Here is a 23,147-nt window from a genome sequence, read left to right on the forward strand (position 1 = left end):
GGATGGAGAGGTGATAGAAAGAGTAAAAAGATTCAAATACCTGGGTACCTGGCTGAATGAAGAGATGGACCCAGATGAAGATTTAAGAATCCGCATCGAGATGGCTAGAACAGCATTTGTAAAAATGAAGGCGGCGTTTACAAACAAGCATCTCAATCTTCATACGCGGTTGAGATTCGCGAAGAGCTACGTCTGGACAGTATTACTACACGGATGTGAGACGTGGACTCTGAAAACCAAGATGATCAGAGGCATTGAAGCTTTTGAGATATGGGTCTATAGGCGTATGCTGAAGATTCCGTGGACCAAAAATATATCAAACGAAGCTGTCCTCGGCATGATGGGGAGAGGCAGGGAACTTGTTTCTGTCATCAAGCGGAGAAAGATGGAGTACCTCGGACACATGATACGGGGTCCAAAATACGAATTTCTCCGTTTGATAACCATGGGGGAAATAGAAGGAAAAAAATACGGCAGGCAAAAGTTATCTTGGCTTCGAAACATGCGCATGTGGACCGATATGAGTGCCGAAGACCTGTTCCGAGCCGCTGAAGACCGATGCGGATATATTCAAATAATCGACGAGGTGGTCGCCAACGTCCGGATGCGGACAAGGCATTAACAAGAAGAAAATTATCCAGGAAGGCGCATTGGAGTCTTCCTGTCAAGCCTTCCTGATATATATATATATATATATATATATATATATATATATATATATATATATATATATATATATATATATATATATATATATATATATATATATATATATATATATATATATATATATATATATATATATATATGTAAAAATAAAATAAAATAAAAATATTATAAACAAAAAGGGGTAGATAAAAATCAAAATGAAATACCCGGCAACGAGTGGGGACACACGTCCCTCATGGTGGCGATGACAAGTAACACTCGATTGCAGTAGACGTCGTGCACACGCGCAATTAAAGCCCCGAATCCATCAATGGCGGAATGGGCACGATTGGCAAAAGCCCTCCATCCTGCACCGGCCCAGGCTCCCTTGCGCTCCAATCCGGGCCTCAGCAAAGCTGCCAAGCGGGCAACTTGAGGCAACAGCAATGGCCGCACTTCGATCTTGACAGCTCGCACCACGCTCACGAACTCCTCGACCACCGACTGAAGAGTGTCGTTTATCAACACGAAGTAGTCCCTTTTGGCATATAGGGCTTGACACACCACCGGTAGCTCCAGCTCCATCTTGATGAGACAGTCCGACTCCCTCACGAGCAGTCTCACCGTTCGGTCCAGGTTCACCTTCACTTTGTTGGTCTCTTCGTCGACGGCGAGCAGCGTGTTGTTCAAACTGTTGTCAGCGTCCCAGACCTAAATCAAACATAAAATTTAATATATAATTTCGAAAGAGATTGTGTAAGTATTTAATGTTGGTATCCGGACATGTACCCCCTGGACACATACCCCCCGGACACATACCCCCGGCCAAAAACCCCCTGAACATTGACCCCTTGTGGAAATAGCCCCCGCCGTGGATAAAAATTGTTGAAAAATAGTACATAATACATAATTAATAATCTAATCAGAGGCGGCTCGTGATAATTTTTAGTGGCGGGGCTGCACTGAAAAGATGTCTAAAAAATGTCACCATAATTGTTCTATCATGTCATAACAGGACAAAATAAGCACAATTTTTGGCGTACGACCACTTACATGTGGATTTAAGTATTATTGAAAAAAAAACTAGCAGTTTTAAAAATAACTAAAAAACTAGATGAGGGCTCGTACACAACCAATTAAGATTAACGAAAACGAATAAAGCTGTGATCGTGCGATTCAACTGATCAAATGTAAGATCAAGCGCGCGAAATCTTACACAAACTGACAGATGAATGTTGTTTAATGAACAGGCGAAGGCTGCCGACTGTCCAGCCCAAAACGGCAGAGTGAGTGAAAGAGAAAGAGCTATCTGCAGTTGCAAATAGCTCTTTCTCTTTCTCGTTCCGAAACTCCGGGCTGCGTGGCGTTCAGGGCGGCGCTCTAAAACTTTACAGCCAGTACAGCAACATTTTAATTCATCTGTCACCATACAAGTTAGTGGGGTCTTCGAAACGGTCAACATTACTTAAAATATCACCCTTTTGGATATGGGTGATATTGTAAGTAATATTAACTCTGTCGAAGGCCCCAATAGTTCGTCCATCCAACTAATAAAAAAATATCATTAATAAATAAAATATTAAATGTATTATTAAACATATATTTTAGAATTTTATAGGAGGGGCTGCAGCCCGGCAGCCCATTAAGACGAGCCGCCACTGAATCATATATATATATATATAATTTGGAAAGAGACTTTGCATATATGTATGTATATATGTAACCTTCGTTCGTTGGTTTGTAGTTTTTTTTTCGATTCATAGGCGCCGATTCGATTTTTTTCGATTCAAAGGATTCAAAGTCCATGGGGGCAAAGGCGCCAAAGGTGAAGCCGCCTTCGCGCCAGTGGCGAAGGCGCCAGTGGCGCAGCCGCCAGGGGTGAAGCCCTAGGGATCGCAGGTGGCGAGAGCGAAGCCCTAGGGGGCGTAGGCTCCGGGGACGCTGACGCCGGATTCTGGTATACATATAATTTCGAAAGAGACTTAGCATATATGTTTTTATTCGTTGGTGATGGTCAATTTAATAAAAGAGTATTTAAATAAATTTATATAAAATAAAACTATTCAAATAAATTTAATAAAAAGTTTACCATTAGATTAGTCATGTTTAAGTGGTTTATGTTACAAATACCGAGTGAAGCCGGGTAAAACCACTAGTTAATAATAAAGTAAAGTAATAAATAAGAATAAATTAAGTGTGGTAGAGCATATTGAATTTCAATTTATATACAATACTACCTGGCCCGGCATGCGTTGCATTGCCACAATAACGCATGCAATTCCCGTTCCCGTTTCAAGTGATGGTTGAAGCTCAACTCGTGTCATAAACCAACTGGTAACGTGGTTACCAACGAACACATTTTCTTGACTACACAATGGCGCTTCAAACTTTCGCGACGGTAAAATCGTAATTACGAATATTATTATTAAGAGGTTTTTTTTCCCAGAAAGCTTCCCGGACATGCATACAACAAATCCTGAAAGTTGCATCATAATCGGTTGAGTGGTTTAGGAGCCCATACGAAACAGACATTCAATTCTATATACATACATTATATATGTATATAGATTTAATTTCAATTTATCGTTGTAAATAGAATAAATATCAATTTAAAAGACTTTTAGTCACCGGTTAGCGTTCGCGTTCCATGGTATTGAAAGTAAATTTTAATAAAAATATATATTATTGTTATATTATATTATTATTAATATATTTTAAATATTTTTAGACTATCCATGAGGGAATTTGTAAAATCGAGAAAAGGAATAGAAAAAGAGATTAAAATACAATTGATTTCGGAGTTTTGTTTATTTTAAATTATTATTATTACTTACAGATTTTTTTATTATTGATTATTGATTATTTATAAAGAACTTGATGTATGCATTATTAATATCTGTATTTTTCTGGCTGAAATAAATTAGCATTGATACTGACTTGATACTGTAAATTTTTATTAAATATTTTTATCCTTGCCAGGGGGGGGGGGTTAATGTCCCGGGGGTTTTTGACCGGGGGTATGTGTCCGGGGGGTATGTAACCAGAGAGTAAGTGTCCTAGAAGCAAAGAAGAAATCGTTAATAAATTGGTTAATAAGTTTCTATGACGACGATTCGATATATATTTTTTTCTATTTAAATAAATTTAATAAAAAAACAAACCAATATTTACTATTAGATCCACCATTAGTAACTTAATAATATGTACGCACTTAAAAATACACATTGTCCTTGTTACATATGTATGTATAATATGTAGTGAGGAGCAATCGGTGTGATCAGTAGCGTCCCAAGGCAGGTGCGACGGGTGCGGAGCGCACCAAATGTCACCACGCAGGGGGGTTCCGTGACAACTGGCTCACGGACCTTTCACTCAACGGCGTTACGCGCACGAAATTTCACTCACGCGACAACTGTCTCACAACAGTTATTTTGACAAATCTGCGCATTTTCAAAAGCATTTATTTAGTTTGTAGTACCGATAGTTCCTAAGGCATGTTTCCGGTCAAATACTGATACCACCAATATCGGAACTTTCGGTAATGCCCATGAACCAGTTGTCGCGTGAGTGAAATTTCGTGCATGTAACGCCGTTGAGTGAAAGCTCCGTGAGCCAGTTGTCGTGACCCCGCACGGGGTGACATCACATAAAAAATACATAATGAGCCAGCAGCATGGTTTGGTGGTTGCGTTATACTAAGAACCTAGAGGTCACCGGGTTCGATCAAGTGAGCTGATCTCGATTGAAAATAATTTAATCTGAGTATAATCTTTAATGCTGCTGGTCAGACTTGGATATTTGTTACTCCAAATTGATCGTTTCCTATCAGAGTTTGCTAATTTATTTGATTTCGTTGTTGAAGCAGTTCCTCATTCAAATTGGCAAAAACCATCCTACCCACCATGTCACAACTATTTGAATTTATTCAAAAATTTATTATTTACTAATAAAACTTCATTTTCTGGCGCTTGGCTTATGTTAGCCAACTTAATTGTTTGGTACCCCGCACTTCTTTGCATTCATCGACGAGTATAAACAATCAATATATACATATATTAATTAAGGTACTTCATATACATATAAAATCTGTTTTTTTTTTTACATTTTGATTGATCCAAAGTGTCTTCAGCTCGTTCTCGTATGTTTCCAAAGTGAACTTGACACTCGTATATTTTCTCAACAAGTCTGAAGTGGCCGGTAAAGTTCTCAACACAACGTGTGCCGAAACTTGATCTATCTGCTCGGCTAAATTGTTTCTCAAACAGCGACACCACTTGATTCGTCCTGAAAATCCAATAAATAAATCAACAGTAAATAAATCCAGAAATGAATAAAAAATTCAACTGAAAACTCACCTGCAATAGGTGGAAAATTCCTGGGGATCGGCGGATCGTCCTTTTGCTTTTTGTACAACTTCAAAATTCTCTCGACTTCATGCTCACAATACGCCAACACTCGACCGTATTTTTCTTCCAACTTTGTCAGAGGAATCTTTTCACTGACCTAAAATAAAAATGCATGGTTAACATATCATTAGAATAGACGTCACAAATATTTTAAACAAATCAAAACAAAAATATTTTCTTGTCTATAAGAGTCGATATCTATTAATTGAGAATCGCACGTTCAAAACAACAGTTCTGACGAAAATTCAAGAGATTATATGAGAGGATTTAATGAGATACTACGCATGTAGGATCTAATTGTCAGGTGACAAAGGCGGTAGTGTAAAATGAGACTCGCTGACCGGTTTAAAACATTGTTTACTTGGCGGAGCGCCGCAACGATCTAAGCGTCACATTACATGTTACCAATCTCATTATTCATTCTACTCAAGCGTGCCAACTTCATCATTCATTCCTGCATTATTCTAGGTTATAAAATTAAATCCAACACAAAAGGTATCTTCCCTTTGGTTATAAACAAATATTTGCTTTAGATCATAAGTAATAAAATGTATTGTGAACATTTGATGACAATTGTTAATAGGTTTTGGAACTTTTAATCTTTTGCCTTAAATTACAAACATTAACATTATATATGTAGGTACATACTAACTAAGGCCTTCAAAAGGAGGATGTGTCCGGAAAAAAGAGGATATATATATATTATCTTTGAAAACATTCAACTTATAAATAAATTTAAACATTAATATGCGAGGTTTATAATAAAAAAAAACACACCTTTTCGAATCGGACTAAAAATTTAATCCCTTGAGGTGTTTCCCATACGCTCGAAAAATTTTCTTCAATACAAGTGCCTATGTTGTCCTTTAATTCTGTCGTCCTCAACATGAACGTATCAAAATCGACATCGAATTCTGTATTTCTGTGGTCCAAATAGTCGTACTGTTTCGTCGTCACCATAGACTTTGCTTCTTCAAAAGTAGCAATAGCATTTTCAAGATCTGAAAGATTGAAACGTTGATTTGATTACTTAGTGTCGCATTTCCTTCGTTTAGAATATTACAATATTTACACCTTCTCCGAGCAGAAGACCTTCCATTCTCTTGGCAAACAACTCATTATAGTCCTCGACCAAATCGAACATGGATATAATTTTTCCGAGTCGAGAGCAGAACGTGTCGAATTTCCCGAAGACGTAATTTTCCGAAAAACCAAACGGCTGCTGATCCGGCAAAAAAGACTGAGACTTGATCAGAAAGTAAGTGCTACGGTAGATCTGATTCAATTTGATACAGCTCAACAGCTTCTCTTTGACTTGAGCCCTATCTTGAGACCAGATGGTTTCTTTTCCGCGACATGTTATGTACTGCTTGCACGTCTCGATCATTTGATTGGTGATCTGGAATGGTGACGATTCATGTTTTAAATCGATACATAAAACACTGATTTAATAAAAACTGAATCGTCATACCTTGACCATGAGCGATGACGTTCGCTCTGAAGTGTTGTAAAATTGGGAAACGCTGTGTATGAGTCGAACGGTCTGTAGAAGATTCAGTATGGAATCCTTCATCCTGATGGGATCGTCTAAGTACAGAGAATGACAACATTTTTCCATTGCCTGTATGAATTTTGCATTGTCTCTGGCCTCGTTATAGCAGAATGTCATCTTGTGGTCGGTCTCCTTCCACAGTTTTATAGTTTTCGATTGAGTCATTTGTAGACAGGTCAGAGTCATCTGCACTTCGGGGTGCTGAAATCAATCAAATTGAAACATTATAATATTAAATTTATGTGCCAATTTGTTTTGATATGTAGTCTAAAGATACGAAATATTTATAGCACAAGTACTGAATGTTGTTTTATTGATATGGTAACCAAGTAAACAGATATAATTTAACCAAGATATGTATGTATGTAACTTCCATTATCTGTCGTCAACGATTCATAAACTTTGTAAACAATATTAGAGAGAGGGGGGGGGGGAGGAGATCGACTAAAATTTTAATATAATGTTCAATTGTATTCGCATTTATCTACATATGCTAAATTTGACGACTGGGTCAAAATTGCAAGAATCCTCATTCAAAAAAAATGTCAAGTTAAATAAACCATCGTTTCTAACCCTTAGGACTCTGATCACGTTTTTTACATGCTGGAGCAGAGACTAATCAATTTTTACTAAGTTAATCAATCTTAACTAACTTACTGAATATGAATATGAAAATATTTTTTGTTGGCTTGCTTTCATTTAACTGATATGAGTGTTTAAAAAAATGTGCAATTTTTACAGATTTTTATAAATTTTTTCAATTTTTAGGGTTCAGCAGTTTTTATTTCTAAATATGCATACATATATGTACATATGTAGTATTGCTGTTTTACAAAAATGAGTATTGGAATCAATAGTCAGATTGTTTCAATTGATTGTGATTTTTTATTGGTTTTCAATTGCGTGTAATTTTTTATATAGCGAATTTTAAAAGTAAAAAAAAATTGTTTTCCGTAATATTATGAGTTGATTTTGATAATTTTTCACTTTACCAAGTTTATAAGGGTTGGTTAAGATAATTAAAAATAATTAAGAAAATAGAGGAAGAACTAATCGAACTCTATGTATAATATCAGCAGCTAGGGGGGGGGGGGATTAAATTACAAAAAAACAATACGAGATTACTTAACAAAAAGATTAGAACCTACTGTCATATATAGAGTACGGACCCAAAGCGCGCTGCTCATTGTTCAATTGTTGTAAATGCTTTGTAAAAGCATTTACAAAAAATTTAATACAACAACATTGTAAAAGGTTTGGCAAACCTTTAACAATGCATTTACAACATTTGAACAATGAACAGCACCCTGGTTATCCGGGCTTTAGTCATATATGTTCATATAATATTATAAAATATAACTCACTTGTACATGAGTGACCAGTTGAGAAAATTGAGCTCCCCTTTTTTTCCAATATTCAAGTTCATCCTGAGGACCACTGGAATCTACTTCCCGTCTCAATTGTTCGCTCTCCATCAACACCTACATAAAATATTAACAAATATGTAAATCAGAATAGCACTGATGATGTAACTATTGAGAACCATGTCATAGATTGCATAGTTTCTTGATACATAAATCATCGTGACGGATACATAGTGCTAAAAATGTATATTCATTATTGAAAAGCTAATCAAAAATTTCTCACTTCCATAACCCTTTTAATCCAAGCCGACACTCTTTGCTCCAAAATGGCGACCTCGTCTGCCTTTTTAGCCAAAGCTTTTATGTTTTCAGGACTGTCCAACTTCGAAAGGACAGATGTGCCATCGTCAAAGATGTTCTTTTCATCACACACTTCTTCACACACTGAAAAAAAAATCGATCGTGTATTTTACGACACAGAAGTGAGACTTTCAGGTTTTAAGAGGTAGGTTTGTGAGATAAATTTCAAGGATGGTACAGATGGTGCAGTAACACTTTCAACGGCATTAATCCAATTTAATAGAATCCAATTCAATTCACAAATCACCTTTTAAAGCACTACAAAAGGATCTGAGTCCTGGTAGCAGTTGATTTTTAACCATGGGACACTTTCCCTCCTCATCTTCCCCTTCAGTATTGGGATGAGCTAAAGCCTCCATATAAACGCACTCCATAATCCGTTCAATTCCAGTAACCATTCCGACAGTTTGAGCATCCAATATTCCGCAATATCTAAACACATTGATGATTCTAATGTTAAATCAAAACATACATACATAGCTACAAAAGCATGCAGAAGAATCGACTTACAAATCTTTTTGAAACCCCTCTTCCGGAAGCTGTTTGCTGATATTGATTCGAAACATATAAATGCAAACTCCGATGAATGGAAAGTCCCATCCATCTGAGAGGAAAAGCCTCTTTTTTTGTTCGGATTTTCCTGCTTCCTCTTCCGAAGCGTCTGCGTCTTGGTAAAACCATATTAGCTTGTTGCGCATGTGCGGCAGAAATATCTGATTTATTTCATCCAACTGAAATTTTTATTTCAGTGGTTGAATTTGCTTTACTTTTTATTTGATGTTTTCTTTGAATCTTTCGCCAACTTACCATGTTACCTTCGAAGACGTGGTCCATGATCTCATGTCTCGGAAGTCCGGTACCGTCGATGAGGAGTTGGAAGGTGAACTCCAAACGAGGATCCATCTCTCCCCTGCGAGCCTTGCGCTCACATTCCTCTCTTCTTTTCTGTATTAAATAAATAAATAACGAATAGTGAGAATATATTCCGTAGATTTTGGTGTCGTTAAATATTATATTAAAGAAAAAATAGCATTCGCAGTAAAGAAAGTGGTCGTTTGCTTTTAACGCCGTTACGGTTGACAATTTGCGATCGTAAAGATGATCGAATTGCTAATAGAAACAAAGCTTGATAGAAATTGGGTCAAAGCTCAAAGGCCAAAATAGTATTATATTTATGTAAATTTTATCAAAGTTGAATCCTTAATTATTAAAATTTTCCTTTCTACTATTTAAAAACTTCATGTTTCGATACAAATTGATGTTACTACGCATTTAAATTAAGTTTTTATCTGAAAAAGTTTGAACAATTGTGACATTATGTGAACATATGTATGTAGGTAGAGCCAATGTTTCCCAGTGGTCAAATAAAATAAACAAAAATAAAAAATCAACAAACAGACAATACAGTACATATTATAGATAATGTAATATGTACTGTATTAGTAATGAGGAAGATAAAAAAAATAACAATCAATGATGGTAAATTAGAAACTAGTTAGCACTCGTACATAAAGTACAAAAACCATCATTTACGAGGAATAAGTGGTGGATATCACAGAAATAAAATAAATAACATACCTATATAATATCGAAATCTAACTCAAAAGTATGAGAATTCGAGATTTGACTTGGTGTTAAATACGATAATTTTTAATCAGTTTGTTCCGTGAAACTTTGGAAAAGCTTTTATGATTATTTTGTACAATCTGAGTCGTCCTGAATATGTTGAACAAGTAGCGTGATACATATGTATGCTTGTATGTTACTAAAAATATTTATTGTTATTAAAAAATATATGGGCATATACATATGTACATATATGTAATAACTTCGTTATCAAATTTAATAATTCTTGTGCATAAGGAACTCTTGTAGTTTCGTTTAACAAGGACGACATATTTTTGAAGATATGTATGTATATATGCATGTAAAAAACTTCAGCTTAAAAGAGTTTTATGTTATGTTATTTAGACATGCTGCACAACTTAACAAGAACTGTAATCTGATATTTCTGTCAATGTTTAAAAATTACTGCCGGCCTTTATTTTTATACTTTTGAAAATTAGAGCATGCTAAATATAATGGTGTTTTTTTTCTTTTTTGACTAAGATATTGAAGTGACATATTGATAATTTGAATTAGTTAGAGCTTTTTAATTACAGCTCGACATATTTTCCTCGCATGAGTATTTTTTTTAAGTACAAAAACGGCCAATGAAAAATTACAAAACTATTTAACGAAATTCAGTTAGTTAATGAAAAAATTAACTTGAATTAACTGCAGTTTAATTATTCTTAAATTATATTTTTGAATAAATACTGAAATAAAAACAGAATTTTAGTATAAAATTAAACAAAAGATTATAGTGTTCACAATGAAAATTTATATTGTCGTTTTTATTTTATTTCAATTGGATCATAATGACATTACAATTATCCTCAATTTCGATGTATCTGTCGAAATTAAAATACAAAAGGCAAGAAAACTATTCGGGAAATATTATAGATAATATATAATAATAATATTATATACATATATATATATATATATATATATATATATATATATATATATATATATATATATATATATATATATATATATATATATTGTAATATTTCAATAAAAAAAAATTCTTTTGGAAATGTATGTAAATGTGTGTATGTATTGAAACATAAAAAAAAAAACATTAACCATACGCATGGAATTATCAATAACACTGAGAAACAAAAAAATCCCGTTTTTTTTGTTGCTTTGACCCACTGAATTCGAATATAAAAATATTTTTTGTTGACATATGAGCGTTTATAAGTATGTACATGATAAAATCCCATATAAACGTGGTTTCCCATAAAAAAATTGCGAAACTAGCTAATCGACATATGTATGTATATACCTTTTTAATATATTTTTATTGCGTAGTATATGTATGTATATACCTAATATACATACATATACTACGCAAAAAAAATAGTTAATTGCTGAATATTATTATTTTGGAATATTATCGATAAATTCCCTGGAAAAAAGTCAAGCTTCAAACCATAAATATTTCGGATATCTATGAATGGAATTTTTTAAATAAATCTTGTAATTTATTTATTTTTGTATAAGATAGGATTAAAAAAAACTCCCTGTGTTGACGGCTGTTGAATGAAATTTTATTAAAAACTAGCTGAACCGGCATGCTTTGCAATGCCATAAAACGCATGCAATTTCCGTTCCCGTTCCCGTTCTCGCTCCCGTTCCCGTTCCCGTTCCCATCTGTTGGGAAAATGCAGGCAGGCGAACACATTTGAAATTATTGCGTTGCAATGACACTCATTCCCGTTTTTCCCCTTCCGTTCCCGTTCCGTTCCCGTTTTTTTTCACAGTAATCTTCTAATGTAGATACAGCGTATATAAAGTATAGGTTTACGGACCATAGTGAGTTAATATGGTTAATATACAGCAAAATTGGAAGATATTACGGAAAAATAAATAAAAATCGCTAGATAATTGATTATTAATATTTCAAAGCAATAAAGATCACAAGCAATAGAAATAACAGCTGACTATTGATTCCATTTTAGGCACAGCATTACTAGATTTTGAATTAAAGGCTGCATAAGCTCATATCTCTAAAAAAAAAACCCGAAAGCCAGGAAAAATTATTGTCATATTAGAATTTAGTGTGACAAAGTCAGTAAAGATTCCGCTCCTTTTTTTTTTGTTGTTGTTCAGTGTAATTATTTCCTTTTTGGTTTAATATTATTTAGTTAGCCGAAGATCACTTTTATATGTATAGGTACGTACATACATTTGAATACTTTAAAGGCGAAAGCAACAACAGCAAAAAATCAGAGAGTTGTAAATAAATTCTTATAAAGGCATCATAATCCTCAAATAACAAAATAAATACCATCAAAATATCCATGACGTCTTCCTCATCGCTGGATTCGCTAGAATCAAAACTCGGTCTTATGCCGCACACAAACATATTGTTTCGATGATAATGAGAATTTAAATCGAATTAAATTAAATTTCGAGAAATTAACGATATATCTTCCGTGGCAGGACGAGAAGGTACGAATGTCGAGCGAAACCTCCGCCACTCTGTAACCGAATGAGGTAAACCTCCAACCACCTGTCTACATCCATAACTAGCTGGGGGTGTTAATACTACGCCACTTCCTCTACAGTCTACATCTACAGGATGCTCGAAAGCAAAATCCATAGGTATTACTGAAAATTGCGTAGAACTACATATGTCAACTACGTTGCGTAGAGCTAAGCCAAGAAAAAAAAATTCGGATGTGACCAACCCATGACTTTATCTATGTATTTGAGGAATATGAGAAGGTCACAAAACGAAAATTGATATTGAACCATACAGACAGATTCACACATACCGGCAGCATTATGAAATACTAATGGCTATGACAGCATTTTCGATACAAATTGAGCGCAAATGTATGGGAACTTGCGCAAGACAAAAGTTCTACTTCCGGTTGTCGGATTTTGTTCAATTTTTTTTTATCACTTAAAATCACTATCAGTATTATATAAAATAAATATCAAGAAGATTAATATAATTTAAAAGGTTAAAATAAAATAATGAAATATTGTTTAAAAAAAAAATACTACTTCCGGTTTACGAATTCTGATCAAAACATTATCAGCAAGTTATTACATAAAAAATACAAATATAAATTTTCAGCTTGATACGTTTAGGGGTGTGGACAGAATAGTGGACGACATTTTTAACCTTTCCAAGAGGAAAAAATCCCACTTCCGATTTATTAAATTTGATTTATTTTTATTTTCATCACATTGATACAAGGTTATACTTGATTTTTTTCGTGAGCAGCACACAGTTTGAAAGGGTCTAAAAAATAGTGGAAGAACAATCGAACAAGAGTAAACTGCCACTTCCGGTTGACGGTACGATCGAGTACGAATTTTCGCATGATTACAAAGCTTCATCTATTGTTACTACGTACATAGATAAAGCAATTTTTTTTTTAATCAATTTCATATTATGCACAACTATTGTTGTCGTCGGGTCATGACATATCATCGCATGGGTGTTGGCATATTAAGTTATTAAATTAAAAAAAATTAAAAGAAATGTATCATGTGTTCGATCCGCACGCGGTCAAATTTTTTTCAAATACCTTTTATATATATATATATATATATATATATATATATATATATATATATATATATATATATATATATATATATATATATATATATATATATTTAATTGTTTAATATGAAAAAAGGTAAAAAATACCTACCTACATACATGTAAACAATATAAAACATCAATAGAAAAATTAATTAATTAAATAAATTTTCAATAGATGGCGGTAAATACTCTGCCAAGCGGAAACATTAGTAGCGATCAGTATATATATACAGACAGAGAGATAAACAGACAGACAGACAGACAGACAAGCAGTCAGACAGACAGACAGACAAACAGACAGACAGACAGACACACGGATACACAGACGGAATAGCAATATTATATATATGATGATGATAAACAATATTAAACAATAAAATGTCCACTCTCACAATCATGGGCACATACATATGTATGTTCATACTTGCGAGAATGTAAGTTATGTGTATTCTCGATATAACTCCGAGATAATCTCCGTCAAAGTATTAATACCTATGTAAATCTTTGAATAGAGCAGGAATGACACAAAAAGTATAAAATTTTGGAATGCTTTTAATTGTTTATTATGTTGACGTTACATCTTAGGTCTACATATTCTAATAGGTACTGATCCACTGATCATTGTCTATTTTACGCATTGTTTTTCTTGTAAGTGTTTAAAGTACTGTCTTATTTTAATGTTAGAGTATAAAGTATAACAGGAAAAATAGTCACAAATCTATTTACAATACTTTACCGTAGATACTAGACCGTAGTAATAAGCGAACGATTCTTAATTCTAATGATGTTCGGAAAGCAATCCTGACAATGACATGTACATATATTCAAAACCAGGGTACAGTTATAGAAAGTCTATCTAAAAAGTGTTTATTTTATTTTATTTTACTTTGTTTAGGCTGAAAGTTACGGCGTATAGGGCAATGCGTATCGAGTAATAAATATGTATTCTATTTGAAATTTGAAACTATTATAAATAAAAACACATTTCGTATTATATAAAACACATACAAAACAAGACAATATATTAAATGCGTCGAGGTATATTTTTTAAAAACAAATCACCAAAATGTAAAAATATGATATTCCGACTGAAAAGTTTTGAAAAAATTTAATATTGGGATAAAGCACGCAATTTTTTCAACGTTAATGTTTCAAAATATAATGTAAACATAATTTGTATAGTTTATTTTAGTTTGTGTTGAAAACTTTATCTTAACCACATAATTTCTTTTTTTTTCAAGAAGTTTTAGGTTAATGACAATAAATATAAATTAAAAGACACAACTTTAGCCATTAAACAAAAATTTATAGTAAACACTGCGGGTTTATGCTTAAAATAGTAGAATTATAATGAGTTGAGAAAACTACAATTAGCAATTGAAAAAATTAGCTTTACCAAATAGATAAATTTTAGTATTATATTTTATATTTTAATTAATAAAAATATTAATTTTAGTATTTTTTATTAACTATGCATCAATTTCAGATACATATTAATTTATATAGCAAGTAATTCCTAAAAAAATATATAAATATAAAAAAATATTCGACCAAAAGTTGATTTATATTCTGACCATTTTATTTGTTGCCTAATGAAATAATGTGTTTCAATTAAAATATGTCATTAAATTAAAATCTACAAACATAATAATAACATAACAATATTTCTAATATACAACTTCATTTTTTCATTTAATTAATACTTTGCTCACATTGAAATACCCCCCACCCCCTAACAGCTTTATTTTCGGATGAGGGGTAGTTCATTATTGTTCTTTCTCCGATCCCGATAGCTGTAACCGTGTTGGCCATAGCACGCATATCGAATTGTCAAAATTATAATATAAACATTTTAACATTAAATATAACCTATTAGTGAAATAAAAATATATATGTATGAGAGATAATGAGAGCCTATATTGCAAATTTTATAAGATAAAGTGTGAAAACATAAAGTTATAGGCGTTTAAACAATTAATATCTAACAAAACGAGTGGGGGTGGAAAGTCAAACATATAAGGCTTCGGGCTAGTGTCACCGTTTCAATTTTTTTTGGATTCTTAAACGTGTTTATTACGATTATATTTTACCATCGACTTAGCGGACCCAATTGAAATCTCTATCGCCGACCAAACCACGCAAAGTGTCGAAGCTATCAGAATAGGAAATTTATCACACCAATTTATGAAGTGAAAGTAACACAACCTTGTAATAAAAATTGACAAAGTCTGACAGGAAACGATCAGATTAGAGTCACAAATATCTAAGTCTGACCAGCAGCACTATAGATAATACTCGGAATAACTTATTTTCAATCGAGGTCAAACCTTGGAATCGAGCCCGGTAACCTATCGGTGTTTAGCATTAACGCAACCATCAAGCTGCTGGTTAAATTAAAATTATTCACAAACTAGTATGTCATGAGTAGAGGTAGGATAGCCAAGGTGCCGCTCATTGTTCCATTGTTGTAAATCCTTTGTAAAAAAGGTTCGGCAAACCTTTAACAATACATTTACAACATTTGAACAATACGCGGCACCCTCTGGGTCCGGGCTATAGTCATGAGACATTGAAGATCTTAGCTCTTTGAGTGCTGACGTTTTTTCTGTTGAAAGCCCACCACGCTGAAAATTTCGCCAACATTTCCAACTAAAATTATTTAGAAATCCAATAGAAAGCAGGTATAAAAATTGTAGCTAATCCAAACCAACCCTAGATCACTACCCCAGATAACTCCCGCCAAGGATTTTGAGTTTTGTAAAGGTGTGTTTAGACTCTCTAATATATCTTGCAACAATATAAAATAAACAAAAGAAGTCTATTTATGAATGCATTTCCCCAAAACTAGTTCCATCTTCTTCATTGTTGTTAAAATGTAATGCCACAACCTAAATGCCAAGCCACAATCTAAAATACTCAGCAGTTAAGGATTTCCATCGAGAAATTCTGCTATGGTTATAAGTTAAGAAATTCCGGTGTAAACCACTCTTTATTATAAACATTGACACGGATTACACGACCTATGTACATATGTATTTTCAATGCATTTTTTTTTCATACATAGCCACCTGGAAAGTCTAAGCGGGTAGTATTCTTGTTTACTTTATACATGCTCAAAATAAATTCAAAGGGTTGGAAAATTAAATAAAAATATTAAATTAATTATATTTTAAAGATATTTGAAGCCGCGATGCGAATCAAACACATGACTGACATATTTCTTTTAATTTTTTTTTATTGAATAACTTAATATGCTATAGCCGATGCGATGATATTTCATCGGGCTTATCATATTTTGATAATAATATTACTATTAATGAATGTATTTTTCCAAATCAAGTTAAAAACTAAAATACTCAGCAGTTAGGGATATCCATCGGGTAATTCTGCTATGGTTATAAATTCAGAAATTCCGGTGTAAACGAGACTTTATAAACGTTGACAAATGAATGACACGGATTACACGACCCATGTTCAATGCATTTTTTTTTCAATGCTACCTGGAAAGGCTTAGCGGGTAGTATTCTTGTTTACTTTGTACATGCTCAAAATACATATATTATACAAAGCCTATCGGCGTTTTTAAGCCCATTGACTTGTTGGCAAAACGCCGATCGGCGTTGGTTAGCATTCAAAAGGTTCGATAATATTTGACCAATAAATAAATGAATAAATACCCCCCTACCCCTTCACACGGTATACATAAATTAATATGTGAATTTGCGGTTGAAACTGTTATCACATTACCACAGAAAGATCATTGGGACGAGACATTTCATAGTTGTAATTCCGAAACCAAATAGCCAGTGCCAGTCGGTGCGACATTTGTTCGGATTGTCGCCACATATATATGTACATATGTATTTAGATCAACGTCGTATATACAAATGGTCTTGTGTAGATCTGATAAAGTGTGACGTTTGTGTGATTCGTGTTCAAGTTATTTACGCCCGTTGCAAGGCGCAGCGAAATGTCACCGACAAATAAATCTGTCGCAATGAAAGTTTCAGCTGAAAGTTTACAGCCGAAAGCTCGACAGCCACGCTACCTGTAAAATAGTAAGCGAGCACGAAAGCTCGAGCTCCGCAAAAGTGAACCATGTCCGGTATGGAAATTTTTATGCTCGCTAAACGTCACTTGTTCCGAGTCGTTTCCCTCGATTCGAAACGAGTACTATGTAAATCTCGGCGATAAATAAGCTCGTCAAAAACGACGCATTGAAATTGAAAGTGAACCAAGTACAAGCAGCATAATATTGTAGCATATGCTAAAAGGAGCCGCTGCTATAATTGGTTATCTCCAGGTTTATGTGCTGTCGGCTAACAATGGAGACCCCCCGAATAGACTTAGTGATCGGTAACGACATTCGGTCACTTCCCGCTAGAGTTCTCAGAACTGACAGCGCGAAATCGTGGGACTGCATGCCGAGACCGTGGGACTGTGTGTCTGCGTGTATAACAATACATAGGTAAACAAACGCGTCGAGGAAGATGCAGTGAGGGCCCTGCCCTTTATAAGCAGGTACTTAGGTCATATGAAGGCATTCTGGACGGAGCACTGGCACTCCTTAATCACCCAATAAATGCTGTGAAGCGACTTTGGACTTTTATTTGGATCCCCCACCCACCCCTACGCAACAATATCAAGTACGATATCATTCCAGGAATCGCCTCGTAAATCCGGCCGTAAGAGCCGGGCCACGCCGTGCGACTTGCAAGTGACTTGGTTGAGGGCGACGAGACCAATGCATGCAAGTAGATGGGACATGCCACACCCGTCAACTCATTTGTCGCTCACATTTCCATACATTTTTTCTTGTCGCGCAACTAGTCGGCCGACAAAGTTGCACGGTGTGGTCCGGTTCTTAGGGCCAGGCTGCACCGTGCGACTTGCGAGCGACTTGGTTGAGGGCGACCAGACCAATGCATGCAGGTAGATGTGACATGCCACACCCGTCAACTTGTTTGTCGCACACATTTCCATACATTTTTCGTGTCGCGCAACTAATCGACAAAGTTGCACGATGCGGCCCGGCCCTTAAACAACACTATGGCTAACTGTGTACATATCGAAGCACATTATACAATGCAGATAAAATAGTAATATATTAATAATAATAATAATAATAATAAATAATAAATAATAATGATAAATATAATAATAAATAATAATAATAATTAATTAATTAATCAATTCAATGTCTGTTTAAGGCGGTCGGTGGAGTAGTTCCATCCATCGAACATACAGTGAAGAATGCAAATGATAAGATGCAGCAGCAAGAAGACAATTAGACAATAAAAATATACGAAGACGTAGAGAGGCCGCTCTCATCCTGAGAAAGGCCTCAAAGTGAGGGACATGCCCTTCCAAAAAAATTTGATCATTTGTCCACAAACATTTGTCAAAACATTATATCCATTCGTTCTAGGAAAAAAGCTTGCATACTGGCCCTTACACTGCCTCTCGATCAATAGCATTTCGTAAAACATCGTGCGTGCGAAATGCTATTGGTCGAGTTGGTCGAGTGTCTTCCTACGGTGGGTTCACTATAATTACAAACCGCAAGCATATATATATTTTTTTTTAATTTATACTAGGAAGGCCTAACAAGTAACCCCAATGCGCCTTCCTGGCCAGAAATATTGTACATTTGATACAAATATTATAACACATTGCACGAATGCGACCGCATGTTCGGCTCTCGAAGTCTCGACTACAGTCATCTGTTTAAAAATGGTACATAATTTAAGCTTTGATATATTTTTTATGGATTAAAAAAATAAAGTTATTATGAGAAAATCTAAAATAAATTCCATCGCTGATTTAAAACGGCGAATGTTAAAATAATAAAATTTTTGAAACAAACCGTACCTTGATACGAACAAAGCTTTCATGCTGCACCAAAACGAAAAGTTAATCCGTTTTAATTCACTCGCAAAGAAACAGACCAAAAAAGAAACATTCCACGAAATTCTGACACACGATACTTTTAAAGTCGTAATTAAAATCGAATTCGGAAGAAATTCACAATTCAAAATTAATCCACCAATTACGCATTTCCAATTTCCATTTCGACCCCTAACTAACGACCTTATTTCGAATCGTTCGTGACTCTGAAACACAATAACAATTAACTATCCGGCGGCAGACGTTGATATTTATACGCGCACTCGTACTAAACGATATCGAACGGTTCGTTCGTGTAAAATAATTTATAGCCGTGAAAATTCGACCGGTCGTCGATGGCAGGGGGGTAGGATGCGGGGGGGGGGGGATTTTCCGGTGATTTTCCAAAGACTAACCATACGGTGGACCAATTTCGCGAGGAACTGCATCGTTGCTTTCGACATTGAAGTCAGAACGGAACTACATACTTAACGGTTCGACGATCATATGTGTGCCGATTTGTATAATATATAGTCGACACGGTGACAACCGGTGATATTTCTGTGACATTCTGTGAGTCGAATCGCACCGGTGAAGTGTTGCTGTATACGCTCAATTGTGTCGTGAGTGACGAACGACTGCAGTTCCGCACGGCACACGATCGAATATGGCGCGAGATTTAATTCACGTCCCGTATTTTGTCTCGACATGCGTTGTATGTAGGTGTTGATTTTGAAAATTATTCGGCAAATTAAAAAAAATATATAATACTAGCATGCGTTGCATTGCCACAATAACGCATGCAATTCCCGTTCCCGTTCCCATTCCCGTTCTCGTTCCTGTTCCCGTTCCCATTTGTCGGAAAAACGCAGACAGCGATTCCCGAACTCAGATTCAGCGAACACATTTGAAATTATTCAATTATTTTTTTATTTTACCCTAACAACGCATGTCACGACGCGAAATCATTTGAAATTATTGCGCTGCAATGCCACTCATTCCCGTTTCCGTTCCTGTTTTTGGCCGAATTTTTCTCACAGTAAGCTTCCTGGACATGCATACAATAAATCTTGAAAGTTCCATCGTTCCATCGTACAATAACGCATGCAATTCCCGTTCCCGTTCCCGTTTCTCGATGCATTCCGATAAGTGAATGTTTCAGTTGCAAATTAATACTTAATAATCAAATTAAATTATAGTAAAGTATAGGAACGCATACGTCAAAAGACAGACAAACATTGATTTATTATATATACATATGTGGGATTGTTATGAGTGGTACGTAATGTCAAGTTGGTATGAGTGGTACGTAATGTATTAGTACGTTGGCATGCGTGCGCGCAAGTTGGTTACCAACGTACACATTTCCTTACTACACACTGGAGATTCATACTTCATACTGGGGGGGGGGGGGGTCAACCGGGTGTGCAGAGAAGTCGACCAACGAGACGGTTAAAGTGCAAGAACGGATTGGTTTCTTTTTCAAATAACAATATACCGCTCCAATATTGTTCATTTCTTAAAATATCAACCGAAAATGACTCATTATTTTCTTTGATTATTGATATTACGGTATGTGTCGACTAGAATCTCTAATTTTATTGAATTAAATTCACTAATTAATTGAAATTTAATAAATTCTATATAAAAATCATGAATTTAAATTACATCATACATATATATATATATATATATATAATAGCGCTATTCTGTACTGCTCTCGCCGTACTATAATAGTCGTTTCGATTCGAAATATGCAAAAACACTACTAACAAAAAGTAATATACGAACATATTTTTTTTTTTTAAAATAGCAGTATATATATAAAAGTTTTATATGTGTATATATAAAAATTATATAACAGTATATATATAAAAGTTTTTTATTAATCTGTTATTGTTTGCAACCAATGTTTCCTCTAGACTAATAAGTCTCTGAGCATTTAGCGCCATCTATTGAAAAATTATTTAATTTTTCTATTGGTGTTTTATATTGTTTATATATACATAGGTAGGTAGGTAGTCTACTATTTTTTTTTCATATTAAACAATTAAATATAAATATTAAATTAAACATATACTAAAATGGTATTTAAAAAAAATACGACCGCGTGCGGATCGAAAACAGGACCGACACATTTTTTTTATTTTTTTTTAATTAACACTTTAATATATCATAACTAATGCTTCCAATCCCGGAAGGTTACTTCAGCACCGGGATTGCGGTGCTGGGAATTTCCGATCCCGGGATCCCGGTGCTAGCACCGGGATTTCAAATGTATAAGAAAAAAAAGTTCAATTGCATTTTGCAAACTCCGCCGATGTTTCACGCAAAAAATACTCCCATATTGGCGTACTAATTTTGAGAGTTTAGCTACATTCTTTAAATTTCGGTAAAAAATTCGGATGTAACCAACCTACGACTTTATCTATGTATTTGAGGAATATAAGAAGTATAAAAAAAAATTCGATAATCGACCATATGTATGTATGTACATACATGTTCACACATACCGGCTATGAGCATTTTCAATACGAATTGAACACAAATGTAGGAAAACTTACACAAGACTAATGTTCTACTTCAGTCCAATTTGATGTGGTTTGGGAGATAATTTAAATCAAAAACTAAAAAAGAAAGAGAACACCTATAAGGGGAGGTACCATTTCCGGTCAACTTAAAAAATTTGAAAAAAAATTACGGTGTATCGATAAAAATTTCAGTATCCAATAAATACTAAGTTTCAGTTCGATAGGACGAACAGTGTTCAAAAAATCCCCAAAATACACTGACACACAATAAACATACAGAAACTCACACAGAAACACAAACACACACACATTTTTTCTAGATCACGAAAAGGTGAACAGTGGTTGATTCTGAGCTCGAATCAGTTAAAATATACTTCAAATATCATTGCGGTTGAGTACAATATCTGCGACAAAATACAGGCCGTTCATATCATTTCGTGGAAACGGCAAGCCGGACTATATCTGTCATTGCTCATCCCACCATTGTTCATTATATAATTTTATGTTTTTTCCATATTATTTTTGTAAAACTAATATTTTTAAAGAAATTTCTGCCAGCACCGTAATCCCGGTATTCAGACTAGTTTCAGCACCGGGATTCACGGTGCCAGAAAACATCGGGATCCCGGGATCCCGGGATTGGAAGCCTTAATCATAACCCATACGATGATATTACATCGGGCACAACACTAGTTATAAATAAAATCGTTGAAATCCAATTTTGAATGATTCTTTTTAATTTTTTATATTTCGATAATTGCTATTGTTTTATTACTAATAATTTTATACGTTGGCAAGAAAAGTCCATATAAATAAAATCGTTCAAGTTTGAGTCGGAGTCGTTAAATTTTGATTGAACTCCATTGCCCTGGTTTTAAATGTACATTTGAATGGGCAAATTTATATAATGTTTATTACTAACAATGTTATACGTTGCGTTGTCAAGAAAAGACCATCTTACAAAATCGTTCAAGTGGGAGTTGGGGTTTGGAGTCGGCGTCAGAGTCGAATCATAAGATAAAGTCCTTTTCACAACCCTGCTTAGAATTGAAATGATATTAACCTAGAATGGGTTTAAATGATCGGAAATGTGAAAGGACGGGGAGGATGCCAGCTTTTGCAAAATATTGACAATCGTCAGTTAGGAATAGATTAGAAATATAAGTGCTATCTGTCAGAATTATTTTAAGATTGCAATTTGCGCCGTGTCAAACGTTCTATCAA

At 34.5% G+C, this 23,147-nt stretch overlaps 1 protein-coding gene across 1 annotated transcript in view; it reads right to left on the reverse strand.

Annotated features, from left to right (window-relative positions):
- Window positions 1-23,147, reverse strand: part of Dhc1 (dynein axonemal heavy chain 1) — a 92,945-nt gene that overhangs the window by 65,191 nt on the left and 4,607 nt on the right. The window contains exons 2-13 of the mRNA XM_077445632.1: window positions 9,138-9,275; window positions 8,841-9,061; window positions 8,578-8,762; window positions 8,254-8,414; window positions 7,971-8,087; window positions 6,526-6,807; window positions 6,129-6,453; window positions 5,832-6,055; window positions 5,004-5,151; window positions 4,751-4,932; window positions 876-1,359; window positions 425-430 (exon numbers count right to left, since the gene is read on the reverse strand). Coding sequence (XP_077301758.1) covers window positions 425-430; window positions 876-1,359; window positions 4,751-4,932; window positions 5,004-5,151; window positions 5,832-6,055; window positions 6,129-6,453; window positions 6,526-6,807; window positions 7,971-8,087; window positions 8,254-8,414; window positions 8,578-8,762; window positions 8,841-9,061; window positions 9,138-9,275 — 2,473 coding nt within the window. The remainder of the gene's footprint in view (window positions 1-424; window positions 431-875; window positions 1,360-4,750; window positions 4,933-5,003; window positions 5,152-5,831; window positions 6,056-6,128; window positions 6,454-6,525; window positions 6,808-7,970; window positions 8,088-8,253; window positions 8,415-8,577; window positions 8,763-8,840; window positions 9,062-9,137; window positions 9,276-23,147) is intronic.

Source organism: Arctopsyche grandis, chromosome 2 (genome assembly GCF_051622035.1).
Source record: "Arctopsyche grandis isolate Sample6627 chromosome 2, ASM5162203v2, whole genome shotgun sequence".
NCBI classification, from domain to species: domain Eukaryota; kingdom Metazoa; phylum Arthropoda; class Insecta; order Trichoptera; family Hydropsychidae; genus Arctopsyche; species Arctopsyche grandis.